General features: G+C 49.5%; 5 protein-coding genes across 5 annotated transcripts; 3 read left to right on the top strand and 2 right to left on the bottom strand.

Annotated features, from left to right (window-relative positions):
- Nucleotides 1-81: 81 nt before the first annotated feature.
- On the bottom strand, nt 82-955 carry PC9H_007284 (uncharacterized protein; the record flags this gene model as incomplete). Its single annotated transcript, XM_036776817.1, has 4 exons — nt 82-235; nt 301-380; nt 604-875; nt 931-955. The coding sequence occupies 4 exons, from the start codon at nt 953-955 to the stop codon at nt 82-84; spliced, it is 531 nt and encodes a 176-aa protein (XP_036630437.1).
- Nucleotides 956-1,697: 742 nt separating this feature from the next.
- On the top strand, nt 1,698-3,994 carry PC9H_007283 (uncharacterized protein; the record flags this gene model as incomplete). Its single annotated transcript, XM_036776816.1, has 9 exons — nt 1,698-1,979; nt 2,031-2,246; nt 2,299-2,611; nt 2,664-2,707; nt 2,762-2,886; nt 2,943-3,010; nt 3,207-3,360; nt 3,412-3,745; nt 3,803-3,994. 9 exons carry the CDS (start codon nt 1,698-1,700, stop codon nt 3,992-3,994), a joined length of 1,728 nt encoding a protein of 575 aa, XP_036630436.1.
- A 687-nt stretch (nt 3,995-4,681) lies between these two features.
- On the top strand, nt 4,682-6,729 carry PC9H_007282 (uncharacterized protein; the record flags this gene model as incomplete). Its single annotated transcript, XM_036776815.1, has 11 exons — nt 4,682-4,790; nt 4,842-5,175; nt 5,226-5,332; nt 5,393-5,436; nt 5,544-5,648; nt 5,706-5,781; nt 5,836-5,866; nt 5,922-6,071; nt 6,118-6,184; nt 6,300-6,520; nt 6,621-6,729. 11 exons carry the CDS (start codon nt 4,682-4,684, stop codon nt 6,727-6,729), a joined length of 1,353 nt encoding a protein of 450 aa, XP_036630435.1.
- A 1,465-nt stretch (nt 6,730-8,194) lies between these two features.
- PC9H_007281 (uncharacterized protein) lies at nt 8,195-11,365 on the top strand (the record flags this gene model as incomplete). The annotated part of the gene is made up of 12 exons (XM_036776814.1): nt 8,195-9,079; nt 9,139-9,462; nt 9,522-9,552; nt 9,609-9,642; nt 9,690-9,944; nt 10,004-10,014; nt 10,126-10,257; nt 10,308-10,342; nt 10,395-10,667; nt 10,725-10,940; nt 10,991-11,040; nt 11,098-11,365. 12 exons carry the CDS (start codon nt 8,195-8,197, stop codon nt 11,363-11,365), a joined length of 2,514 nt encoding a protein of 837 aa, XP_036630434.1.
- A 95-nt stretch (nt 11,366-11,460) lies between these two features.
- PC9H_007280 (uncharacterized protein) lies at nt 11,461-13,532 on the bottom strand (the record flags this gene model as incomplete). The annotated part of the gene is made up of 16 exons (XM_036776813.1): nt 11,461-11,594; nt 11,655-11,748; nt 11,799-11,855; nt 11,918-12,030; nt 12,082-12,158; nt 12,213-12,415; nt 12,476-12,504; nt 12,558-12,736; nt 12,785-12,843; nt 12,909-12,916; nt 12,971-12,982; nt 13,038-13,084; nt 13,132-13,157; nt 13,207-13,223; nt 13,276-13,347; nt 13,412-13,532. 16 exons carry the CDS (start codon nt 13,530-13,532, stop codon nt 11,461-11,463), a joined length of 1,248 nt encoding a protein of 415 aa, XP_036630433.1.
- Nucleotides 13,533-13,589: the final 57 nt, after the last annotated feature.

Here is a 13,589-nt window from a genome sequence, read left to right as displayed (position 1 = left end):
GTGCCTACCCTCTTCCGGGTTTAGACATACGAGCCGTTGGCAAATGACATCCCAAGGCTCCTTCGAGTACTTATCTTCGATCTAATGTAGATCGATGGCTTTGACTTGTTCGATGTCGATCATCGTGTCTTTCATGCGTTCTGTTGTCAATTCAATGACGGCATCCGTCTTGAACAGGCCTGCTATCCGGCCCATCGCAGGGAGTTGCATTGGCTTGGCTTCCATGTCAAAGATCCTAGAGAAAGTGAAAGTATGTCATGATTTCAGTGAGAAACAAGGACTGCACGAACGAGCAACCACGAAAAATGCATGCTGCTTGTGACGTCAGGTAGGGATATTGAAGAGTTCGTAGACAGCATTTCCCAAAGAATTGGGGACTGCTGCTTCAAAATGTGCGGGTGAACGCAGAATTACAATAGCAGGATTCATAGATGTTTGAATAGCAAATCAATAATGTTATCAGAACAACCGTGCAGATTCTGGGGTAATATATAGAATGGTTCTTGTTCTTTCCAGACCATTGCGAGTGGTTCAGGAGACCATGGCCATGGGCTGCGTCTTTTTTTTCATTTGTTTCCCTCGCGGAGTACGCAAATAAGGAACCGTGACGGTGGCGAAGGTCCCAATGTCTATGGCCTCTTCCTCTGTTAGAGGCTCCGTGCGTTGGACGACGTCCATGAAAGCGTCCTTAGCCCAAGTCATGTCCATATCGTAGCGTTGCTGTACAGCAATTCGGGCAATAGGATCCACGTTAGGTGGCTCCATTTTGGCCAGTTTGCCAACTGTCAGCGTCTGTATTCGCTGTATCTTCAGCTTCTCTGCGGTGGGGAGGATTCCCAGCCATTTTTTCGGCAGGTGCTTTGCGTCGAAGCGTTCTAGGTGGGGTTTGAACGTTAACATTGAAAGTCGAATGCCGAGTTGAACACGTACTTGTCGTAAAATACCCATAGAACATCTTGGAAGTCTTGTTTCGAAATGTTGTGAAGGATTATTGGTTTGCTTTCGTTCCATCCATCATTCCCATTTCCGACTGTCGCCCTGAAAGAGTGGTTCGCGGAGGACGAAAGGAAATGCTCATGTACTCGTAAACAGAGCATCGTCAACCTGACAATTTTGTTCCTGAGGTCAGTCCCAATTTGTCACTAGTTCGCGACTAACTACAAGTCTCCATCCTCGAAGTAGTACTCCTCACTGGTTACCATCGAGCCCTTAGGCACCTCATCATCACCTGGCCTGGCAATATCTCAGCTTCGTGATCCAGGTCCAAGTTTGACTCTATATTGGGTGACTCGGCCTGGGAGGGTGCTTTGCTCATGGCTGGACAGTGGCAGAGAGGCCAATAATCAGTAATTCGAATCCATGATAATCTGCTGCGTTAGACGCGTCCGCAGTACGAAAGGCTCTCTCGGACCTTGCGAGACTCCAATGTAGTAACATGGAAGAGTGCCAAGACGTCGGCGGGCCTGCCACTCCAGGACCTGATCACCTCAGCATCGCGCCCCTGCCTGATTCGGATTGCTGCGCCGCAACCTTGCCTAACCCAGCGTAGCCTTCGACGTTGACAACGGTGACCCGTAATAGAAAGCGCAAATTTCACGGTAGATCCATGGCGTGCTACTTAAATAGCGGCCATTGCTTCGACATGAAGTATCAATTACCGTCCCCGGCTTTTCCCCATCGTTGCAGAACGGCCCAGAATGCGTGTCCTTACATTCAAGTTGTTTCTGGTGGCGCGACTCTCGCAAGTCTTCGCGCAGTACACAGAAACCAATGACCCCCTGGTCGTGACTCCGGCGATTGATACGTTTATCAACTCCATCCTCACTGATTGGGGTGTTTCGGGTGGATTATCCGTCGCGGTCGTCAAGAAGACGGGCGAGTCGAGCTGGAACGTCGAAACCAAGGGCTACGGTAATGCGAAAAGTGACAAGTCCGCCGTCACTTCGAGCACGCTATTCAACATTGCGTCCAATTCCAAGGTAGCTGGATTCTGATTCATGCAGTGCTTTGAATCTAATATGTGTTGGAAGTTGTTTACCGCGCTTTCAACTGGCATGTTGATCGCGGATCCCGCAACCGACCCTCCTATATCATGGAAGACTAAAGTCGCGTCCATTGTTCCAGAATGGAGCCTCTCGGACCCAGTGGCGTCCAAAGGCGCGAACCTCGTTGACCTTATCAGTCATCGCGTCGGCATGCCACGACATGACTATGCATATCATGCTACAGACAAGCTTTCCGATCATGTACGAAAGATATCAAAACTTAGCTGGCACGCTTACTAACTTTGCTTAATAGATCAAGAAATATCGCCATCTCAAACCTTCAGCAGAACTCAGAGAAGCTTTTCAATATAATAACAATATGTACGCCTTGCTATCGTACCTCCCGACTGTTCTCCTCCCTTCGTCCCCGAGCCTTGCGCGCTACGTGAAAGCGAAGATATTCGATCCCCTGGACATGTCCGCAACGACCTACTCCTACCAGATAGCGGCTCAGTCAGGCAACTTGGCCGAAGGATTTGCAAGGCAAGGCATGAAATCTGCCTTTGATGCTGGCACACCACAAGCTCTGCCTTATTGGGATCCGCACTCTACTGAAGACGGCGATTGTTCGTAATTCCTGCACTGAAGCGAGTTCGCCCTAACGAATCATCTACTCAGTGATTGCAGGAGCTGGTGGTATTATTAGCAATGCCGTGGACATGGTGCGTCGTTTGACATCGTTTGTGCCAACGGTCTCACATTATATATCCGTTTAGGCCAAGTGGCTTCAAACTCTCCTCCTCAACGGGAAAAATCCCAAGACAGGCAGTGTGGTGATCCCTGCTGAAGCAATACAAACTGTATCCACAGGGCACACTGTTGACACCACTGTACCATACGGGTATGTGGTTCAATTTCACGTATCTGCGAGAATGATCATTGAAACACCTCCACCAGGCAAGTTCCTCGTCTGACCCCAGCAGTCTACGGAGGCGGTCAAACGATTCGAAATTATAAGGGCCACGGTGAGCATCATTCATGTTTCTCCAACTTCCACGGTGCTAACAGCGTTAACTAGTGATCATGGAGGTATGTATTATCGTAATGATGTCTATACAGGTTTACTCAAGTCACTCTGCCACCAATAGCATGGAGGATCAGTGAGCGGTGAGGCTTTCCTCCTGATAACGTCAGCGCTTAGTGTATTGATACATTTCCTAGGGTTCAATTCAATGGTCGCCCGCCTGCCCTTCGACGGTTTGGGCATCGCTGTCCTTACTAACGATGATGCCATTGGGGGCTACATTTCATTCGCAATAGTCTCCCGGCTGGTAGACGAAGCGTTAGGCATTCAACCAGAAGACTGGAAGACAAAGTGGGTTTTCTCCGAGATGCATTTTGCTTCGTTTTGCTGATAAAATTTTAGCTTTGAGAACTTCATCTCGGCTGGCTATTCCGCTGCCCCTCAGCCACTGCCGCGTCCGGCCAATGCCACCGATCCAAAGGGTGGCTTCAAGGATTTAGCCGGTAGATATGAAGACAAGGGCTACGGTCGTTTGGAACTATGCCTCTTCCCACCGCCACCTGTCGTATCTTCGGCCTGCCGAGATGTCGCTGCGAATATCACCATGGTTCTCCCAGGATCCGTCGACCCCTCCGTACCGACCTTCATTGCAAGGTGGAACAAACAGTACAGCACGTACCTCCGTTTCACGCACGTTGATGGCAACACTTTCAACGTCGCGTCTTTGAATCCCTTCGTAAGCGCCTCATCAGTCCCCCGTGTACCTTTTCAGAGATTTAACTTGGACATGTAGCCCACCGGCAATGCCAGCGAGCCTTGGTGGTTCATGACTAACAATGTGGGCACAACGGCCGAATTTGGGCGTGATAAAGGTCGACGGGGCTTTGGTCTCTTCGGAGGGTTCTGGGGCGCGGGTGCCGGTGTACCAAGCCCATCTACGGGCAATGTAGTGAAACGATCAGAGGTTTGGTTCAATAAAGCATAATCAATAATTCAGTCTAGTTCTACAACTCTATCTAATATCTGTCTACCTCGACAGCTCACGCAAGCCTCGTCAATTAGAAAAACAATATATACGGTGATCGATTATTGTGGTGACTTCCTAACAATCAACACGATCAGAAAGACATATCTGCCGACCACTGCCCATTCACGAACTCCAGGACCGGGCCCCTGTGCTAACGCATGCTTTGTTACTAGATCGCTGAAGAGACTTCAGAAGAAGGCCTACATATTCCGCGGCCCGACGCGTTTTCCCGCAGATCACCCAATCGAGGGAGTGTGCGCTCCATATAGTGAAGTGTAGACTTCCATTTATTGAGCATCGCCAATCTTACCATGCAATGCAGGCACAACGTTTCTAGGATTTTTGTTACTGAGTCAAGAATCCAAGCAACAACTCTGCTACTCCAAACAGATTATTGCATTGATCAAGGCCGACAGAATCTCGGGTCTTTTCATTCTGCAGCTGGGATATTTATACCTCGACAGTACGAGACATCGTACTGTCAACGCCAGTGGCCACTATGTCCGCGCGGCATATTTTCGCAACAAATGAATTGCCAGCAGCGTTGCTCCATGCGCGAAGATTGCCCGACAGAATAAGATGCGACTACCTACATAAACGAGATGGAAAACATTCTACCGTCGATCTATGCTAACTTCTTCCAGCATGAAATTGGCCGCTGGTTTAGTTGCTTTGGCAGTCACTCTCAGCCCCGTCAGAGGCGTTGTCGTGGAGTGGGGTCAGTGTGGCGGCATAGGCTGGGCAGGCGAGACGAGTTGAGTATCCTATAGTATTCGAGATAAGTTCTTCTGCTGACATCGCGTAGCATGTGCATCGGGCCTTGTCTGTCTTGTAAACAATGAATGGTACTCTCAATGTGTCACAGGTACATCCTCGGTCCCCCCAACAACCTCCGCACCTCCTACATCTACATCTGTAACTCCGACAACGACATCTTCTACGCCGACGACCAGTGTCGCACCCCCATCCTCCACCGGCTTTGTGAAGACATCAGGAACTGAGTTCGTGCTCAACGGATCCAAGTACACGGTAGTGGGACACAACTCCTACTGGGTGGGACTTTCTGGGCTCAGTCTTAGCGACATGAATCAAGCATTCTCTGATATCGCAGCGACAGGAGCAACTACCGTTCGCACCATGTGCGCAGGCCTAATTCTTTGAGGAGCTTCGCTAACCCTATTTCTCATAGGGGCTTCAACGATCAGACTGATCCTACCTACTGGGGACCGTATTACCAGCTCTGGACCGACGGCGTTCCGACCATTAACACTGGCCCTACTGGGCTCGAAAACTTTGGTAATACTCAGGCGTCAGAATTATGGGCACCTGCTAAACATCCTGTTCTTCCTTTGACAGACAACGTCGTTGCGTTGGCTAAGGCGAATGGTCTGCGCCTTATTGTACCACTGTAGGTTTTCTTCCTTACGTCACTGCGCCCGGGATTGAGACTCTGCTGCAGAACCAATAACTGGTAATCAGGGAGAACGACTTCGTTCGTCTAAGAGAGCCTGACTTGAGTAATAGGTCGGACTATGGCGGCATGGATGTCTATGTCCAGCAACTTACCGACTCCACTGACCATGATTTATTCTACACGGATGCGACAGTTATCGTAAGCTCTCACTCCAACTTTCCCTTCATGCTATCAATTTAACCACTCGATTTTTAGGCTGCGTATAAGAACTACATACACGCGTTTGTTTCGCGATACGTCAACGAGCCGACTATTTTGGCATGGGAGCTTGGTTCGTTGACCTGCACTGCATAAAGTATCATCTTCCTTACCATATACATCAAAGCCAACGAACCCAGATGCCGAGGCACTTCATCGTACGCCCAAATTATGTTCTTCTCCGTACTTTGAACTGAGAGAAGCCTATTTTAGTACTACATCGGGTTCATGCACACCCGCCACCATTACAAGCTGGGCGGCAGACATCTCTGCATACATCAAGTCCATCGACTCCAACCATCTCGTGGCTCTTGGTGACGAAGGCTTCTTCAACCGACCAGGTTCTCCAACCTACCCCTATCAGTATGTGACTTCCCCTGAGTCCTGAAAATAAGTTAAAGGACTGTAGGGGCTCTGAGGGCATCGACTTCGATGCTAATCTCCAGATCAGCACACTCGACTTCGGGACTATTCACGTACGTCTCGACGTTATGGAATAGTATCTGGTATCTCACTGGATACGTTCAATAGTGTTATCCTGTAAGCTGGTACTTCCTGGCGAACGTTATATGAGCTGACTGTATCCCACAGGATGTTTGGGGTACGACTGCCGACGCGATCGCTTGGGGTAATGGATGGATTCGAGACCACGCTACCTCTATGGTTCAAGCTAACAAGCCCGTGATCATGGAAGAGTTTGGCATGCTCGAGAACAAGGTCCCGATTTACACCGAATGGTTCAACACAATTGAAACCTCTGGCTTCACTGGAGATCTTGTCTGGTTAGTGCTCCGCACATGCCTCTCTGAAGAGTTCTAGCTCACCATAACCAAAAAAATGTAGGGAAGCTGGTTCTAGGTTTGCCATCGAAAGCTTCATTGATTTGTACCGCAGCTGACTTCGCTACAACAGGTTTTCGTGGGGCGATACTTACAACGGCGGCTACGCCATTTATCCTGGTGATGATGCCTACGCTCTCCTGACTGAACATGCAGCTGCGCTGAAGGCTCGCCCTCTGTAAAACCTGATCTGTATCCAGCGTTCGTTAGCACATGAAATGTAAACAATGGCGACGATCCGTAATGCGGAAGCAATAAACTTCGACCAGGAGAAAAGGAAAAGACGGTGGGTTTGTTCGATAGTCATCTGACATTGGGTACCAATCACCACGCCCGCCAAACCCGGCCCACCATCATTCAGCAACTTGAACAGCCTTCAAGCTTCAGCTCCGAGGTTATGTGCTTTGAACATATCTCGAGTTCCTGCTTGGGCTCTCTAGACTGAGATTTTTCACAAATGTTCACAAATTACTCACGTTGATGGCGACATCTTGAGGTAGCTCTGCCCTGTCAATTCGTTGAGCGATACAATTCTGCAACTACTTAGAGCGTTTCCGCGACGCATCTACGCATCGTATTGATAAGATGATCATGGAAGGACAGAGGGGCCTACGATACTAAATCAGAATCAGCACTATTCAAGCGCTGAAGCCCCCCGAACCTTGCCCGAACCAGCATGCGTATTGGCTCATCACCAGAGCACTTTCTGCCGATCACTCCAGTTCAAGAGCAGCAACCATCTGTCACTCGGAATCAATCCCACACGGCTCATTTATCAGGCACTCGTCGTTTATTGCCCATTTGGCAAAGACTAGGACCAGGTACCTGCACTAGCGTAAGTTTCGTCCCGGAGCGTCACCTCAGGACACCGGCGGAGTCATATAGTGGCTCGTCGAGACTGACTAATTTCATCCAAACTTCAGCGATCGTCCACTTGTGAGTTCTGAACCATTCCGTCTGAATGCAGCTGAATACAGGCTAGCTCGGAGTGTTGTTGATTATCGAATTCGATTCATGTGGTACTCGTTTGCCACTTGTATGATACCCGGTGCGATCAGCTGGCCTCGAAGGGAAGCGAAGATATCGCGCAGCGTCGTTACTTGCTTCGGCCAAACCTTGAAACGAGCCTGCAAGCCCCTCCTTAAAAACATGGGGTATAGTCAGATATCCAGCATCAGCACTCCTTGTGAATACAGTAAACTGCGGTCTTCTAACCGTTACATCCCACACACCGGAAACGTCGACTAAGGCGCGACGAACATACTGGGTTGAACCTTCCCAGTTCCAAGCACTGACATCAGGATCTTAATACAAGGCACTGAGGCACCGTTTCAATTTCGGTCGACCTTGGTCGACGCGTCGATGGAGGCAGGGATCTATCAATCCCTTTACCGCCCCTGCGGTTGACCACCCTTGCGTCTCTGCGACTGATATCAGTGATACCGCCACAGGCTGCCAAAGCCAATGAAATTTTACGAAGCTTGGCAGCTTCTTTCGTATGTTCTGGATGTGTACCACACTGTTGCTAGGTCAGCGAACAACTTACCTGACCTTGTATCGTGAATAACATGACCATGCCAGATTCCTTATAACAGGCACTGGACGACCCGACAACGGCTAGCGCAGTAGCTGCCTGCCTTGGACGCTATGGTCCACAATACTTCCAGTCGCGACAATGCGTCGCCATCGACTCAGAACAATGGCCGCCGTCTGCGGAATCGCGCCATCCTCGTCGCTCTCGTCCTTGGAAGCACCTTGCTCGGTATGGTGATGCACTCCCATATGCCTGCTCAAGTCCAGAATATCGAACGCCGAGACGTCTTCGAAGACCTTGACGCGCGATCGAACTCCCACTTGAAGCAATGCCCCTCCTTCAAACCTCTCGCAGCTAAACCTCCGGCACCGGTGAACGTCTGGGCACCTCTGTCTGTCGAGGAGATCAGCGACGTCTACAAATATCTCAAATCGCCCTCGAGATCTTTGAACTTAACTTTGAAGGGCGCTACTCCCAGCGACAACAGCGTCTTCCTCATCGAAGCCCTTCGTCCTGCGAAAGCTGACGCTCTCAAATACCTGGCGAAACCGAATCACGTCAAAGCTCCAGACAGATATGCTCGAGTTGTTCTGCATCACGGCGCGCAAGAGCGCCCTGTAGTCAAAGACTATATTATTGGCCCGTTGCCCATCAGCAAACGAACTACCATGAAGGAACGGACTGGCGTATATCATCGCGACGACATTCCCTATGAAGCCCGCGTCATTAGCTACGGTGCAGAACTCGGTGCTATGACGACGCAGCTCATGCCACCTCTTGCTGAGGCCATGCAGGCTCTTTTGGGTGGTGTTGGTGTTGGACTGGCGAACGATACTATCACAGCTGAAATCAATGGACCATGGAGTATCGATGGCTCTTTCCGTCGTGCTTGGCTCTTCTGGAAACGTTCCGTACCAGGCCAATTCATGTTCCCATTAAACTTGTTTATGTATGTCGATATGTCTGGAACCGACGTTTCGCAGTGGAAGACCCTGAAGGTAAATCCATTCACTCTGTACTTGCATTACGCATATTGACCTTTAGTACACTCTGCTAGATTATCTATGAGGGGCGATCCTTCACTTCGACAGAAGCCTTCCTTGAGGCCTTCCGCAATGGCGAGCTCAAACCGCAACCTAAGGAAGTGACTGATGGTCCTACCTCTTGGGGAACTCGCGCCCGGCCTCATCCGGACCTGAAGCTCGACTTGGACCACCTGCCAGGACCCCGTACTGTGCCTTTTGCTGGGTTGCGTTTCCGTGTCGATGAGAAGCGTAGATACATCAGCTGGATGGGATGGGGGATGTACCTTGGATTCGACAGAGAGATGGGCATGAGTCTTTGGGACATTCGCTTCCGCAACGAGAGAATCATCTACGAGGTTCGTCGACATGATCTATTGTGCAATCACCATCAATTGATGCACTACTCACCATATAGCTCTCCCCCCAAGACGCCCTTGCGCAATACTGTACGTTTGCGTTTTGGACGCCATCCTTGCTTGTGGTATTTACTTCTGAACTATAGCTGGCGCAAATCCATTCTCGGCATCTACTGCATGGTAGGTGATCCATCATACATACAAACATACGCTGACCCCGTTTTCAGGCTTGATCGATGGTATGGCATGGGTCAAACTGTGCGACCTCTCATGCCTCTGTACGATTGCCCTGCTGGATCGGTCTACTTGCCTGCAACTATCTTCGATGGCGAAGGCGTCACGAAAGTGACACCGAGAGCCACTTGTATATTCGAAATGGACACAAATCGCCCCATCACGCGGCACGCTGGCTGGGGTGTTGGTGATTGGGGTGCAGTGAAGGGCTACGTCTTGGTGGTTCGTTCTATCTCCACTGTTGGAAAGTAAGTTGTCGTTCATCGTAGTATGATTCCCCTACTGATAGTGATTCGCCTCCGAATAGCTACGACTATTGTGCGTTATATTGTTGGGATATGAGACTTGAACGTAGCTGACCTCAACCTCGATGCCTATCTTGTGTAGTGGTGAGTATTTCCTTCCTAAGACCTTGCTTTCGTTGACGAGGTCAACAGTGGGATTATACCTTCGGATTGGACGGTTCTATCGAAGTGCGGGTCTCTGCTTCGGGATACGTACAAGCCTCGCCGCCTACGCCCGAGGAAGAACCATACTCTGGGAAGATATTCCGTACCTCGAGTGAGTTATGCAATGTATCCCTTTGCATTGTACTCACGAGAAGTCTTCAGGGGGAGCCCTCCATGACCACGTCGTCAACTTCAAGGTAATGCTCCCCAAAGCATGTTCTAGCACCACGACTCATAATGAAATTACAGGTCGATCTAGACATTCTTGGTACTGCTAACTCCTTCCTCAAGACTTCGATGGCTCAAGAGGAGGTCACTCAGCCGTGGTTCGACGATGAGTGGGGTACCACTGGCATCCAACAAAGAGTATCGCGAGACTATATTCAAACCGAGGCTGATTCCCGAGTCAACTACCCGGCAAACTTCCAAGGAGGTTATTCCATCGTTAACAAGGACAAGCACAACGACTTCGGTACAGTACGAGGATACACGATAATGGCCGGGCCCAATCCTATCCACGCGGTAAGTGCAGTATTTAGCAGCAACACGCAAGCAGAAGTAATAACTGGTTTTTCGTAGGCCGTCACTGGATCTCCACGAGCACTCCGCAATGCGAACTGGGCCGGCCACAACATAGCAGTCACTAAGCACAAGGACAACGAGCACTCCTCCAGCTCAATGTGGAACCAACATCTTCCTGGAAACCCCACAATTAACTTCGACAACTTCTTTGACGGAGACAGTCTTGACCAGGAGGATCTTGTCGCCTGGATCAACGTCGGAACCCATCACCTTGTGCGTCATAAAACCTAGATGAAAGACCATATTCTGACTACGCCTTACAGCCTCAAGCCGAGGATGCACCACACGTTAGGACTACGACTGCAACAACCAGGTATGATTGGTCTTTGCTAGCCCTTCCTTGAATGTTCTCATCGCCGGGCTTTTCCAGCTTCACAATCGCGCCTCACAATTACTTCGACTCTGATCCCTCCTTGGACTCGCTGAACGCTATCATCATCAATCAATCGGGCGATCCCAAAAATCCCCTAATATATGAGGATTATGGTGTCGACCAATCCATGACTTGCATTCCCGAGAAGCCAAAGCCGTTCGAGTATACCAATCCTCAGGAGTACGACGCAGATAGCAAAGCCGAGCTTCGTAGATCCTTCTTCGAGAAGCGAGGTGGATTTGCCGCAGGAAGGGGCGACCTATAAAACCTAGAACTTATATAATTATAAATGTTGTTATTTATGTTGTTTTTATCGGAAGGTTCGGAAAAGGTTATTGCAAACTCATATCCAGTGCTTGGTTACACGACGTGTGCCGCGGTGGCGTAGGTAGTTGTGTGCTCGACGTGCTTGTCGTCAACTTTCATGTCGTCCACGATGTTGCTTGATGATCGGTCGATATTTGCGCCTTCCTCTTCGATAGCTGTCTTGGCCTCTACAAAGACAAGACCAATCAATGACTCCAAACGTTGGGGGGAACATCCAATGCACGTACCATTCAAATCTACAGAATGATTTTCTGGGCCAAACAACGCGCATCCAAGGACGAGCGCACCAGAGGCAGCAGCCATGATGGCTTGGACAGTACCCTACATCGGGCTTCATTATCAACTTGCAACAATGACTTCGAATCTCATACATAATCTGGTTGGTCGACGCCTTGAACTTGCTTCCGAATAGTGAGACCTGCTGTAGCCTATCAAACGAAGGGTGCTTCAACGTACTTTCCCTCTAGAGACAATACCGGCTTTCGCTCACCTCGATCTGCGATGCAGCGCTACTAGCTGCATTACCGAGTTGGTAGACTGTTCCTGGGTACAAGCCACGGAAGGCAGGAGGTGCGAGCTCATTGAGGTATGCAGCTACCATCCCTGTATATACGATCATTATGATTTAGGAATCGGCACAAGTAAATCACCTACCCCAAGCGATGTTCACCCCCGCTTGAAAAAAGAATGCTCCAACACTCAACGATGTCCATGAGCTTGGTAAAACCCATCTACAGGCCAAAGGAGTAAGTGATATGAGGGACAGCGGTTTAATTGAGACTAACAGAGGAATAAACCCTGCACACCATATGATGGATAAGATTAAGGTGTTCTTTCGTCCCAAGAATTGACTGATGTATCCTCCTAAGAGAGCCCCTAGTACAGCCCCTGTTTCGCCGACGATATTGGCCCGGGTGGCAAGGAAGGGAGAGAAGCCTTTGCTCTTCTGCATGAAGGTAGTGTATAGATCTTGAGAGCTGTGAGCAAGCTAGAAGAAATCCATCATCTGACAATCAAGTAAGATATTAAGGTGAGAGATAGGGCTTACGAAGTTCAGGCCAGTTGCTAGCAAAATGCCTGCATTCACGATTAAGGACGTCTTCTGCTATAATCGCTAGAGTAATGCGTACCGTATATCCATATTCCCCAATGCTCCCTTAGCATTACGGTCACAGAGCGTGCAAACAATGCAGTGGCCTTCGATGTAGATATGTTCCTCACACGGGCTCGCTGGAATATTGCGCTTTCGGGTAAAAGCATACGGATAAAGGCCGCGAAAGCACTTAATCCAGCTCCGACCCAGAAAATCCTACATCTGTGAATGGCAGAGGTCCATCAACAGATCGTATAGACATACGAGCGCCAAGTCTGAGGGCTTTCAGGGACTAGATAGAGGTTGACGATAGATGCGACTAGCTGAAGGTCGTATAAGTTGGGTGTTTGTCAAACGAGAGTCGACCAAATTTGCGTGAGATACTTACATATCCACCTAGTTTGTAATTTCAGAAGTCATCCCACGTTGACATTTGTTAGTTGCACGTACCAGGATATCCAACTGGTAAAGCAAGCCTAATGAGGTCTTGCGCCATGTATGCCGTTCGGCAACTTACCTTGCATAAACCCGGAGTAAAGGCCTCTAGACGCGACCGGCATATTTCTACTCTAATAATCAGTGGGTTTCTCGAATGAAGGAGTCCTACATACTCCATAGAAGCAGCACTTGCCAATCCCTGTTCAAAGTTTAAAATGAAGTGATACTGACGAGAGAACAAGGCCCACCCAGATGCCACCCATTGCTAACCACGGTTGTTAGATCGGTCGGCGTGACGATAAAAACTCAGATCTCACCCATCCCAAATAACGACCGGACGGCCAGAAACTCGGAGAATGTGGTGACGAAGCCCGTTCCAACTTGCAAGACTAACAAACATTGAGCCCCCGGGTGCACAAAATGTTGGATACGAGAGCGGCAGATGGGACGCACCCGCAATAATGGCAAGATCCGCAACAAGAGGCCACTTGCGTCCAAAGCGGTCAGCAAGTAGACCAAAGATTATGGCACCGACAGGACGGAAGAGCAGGGTAAGGGTGATTGCCGTGGTCATTGCGTGTGTGTCGTGATTGAACTGGGCTTGCAATCTATTGGGCTAGATCAGTGCCAA

Source organism: Pleurotus ostreatus (genome assembly GCF_014466165.1).
Source record: "Pleurotus ostreatus strain PC9 chromosome Unknown scaffold_5, whole genome shotgun sequence".
In the NCBI taxonomy this organism is placed as follows: domain Eukaryota; kingdom Fungi; phylum Basidiomycota; class Agaricomycetes; order Agaricales; family Pleurotaceae; genus Pleurotus; species Pleurotus ostreatus.
The sequence above is the reverse complement of the archived record's forward strand: the minus strand, read 5'-3'. Positions and strand labels throughout refer to the sequence as shown.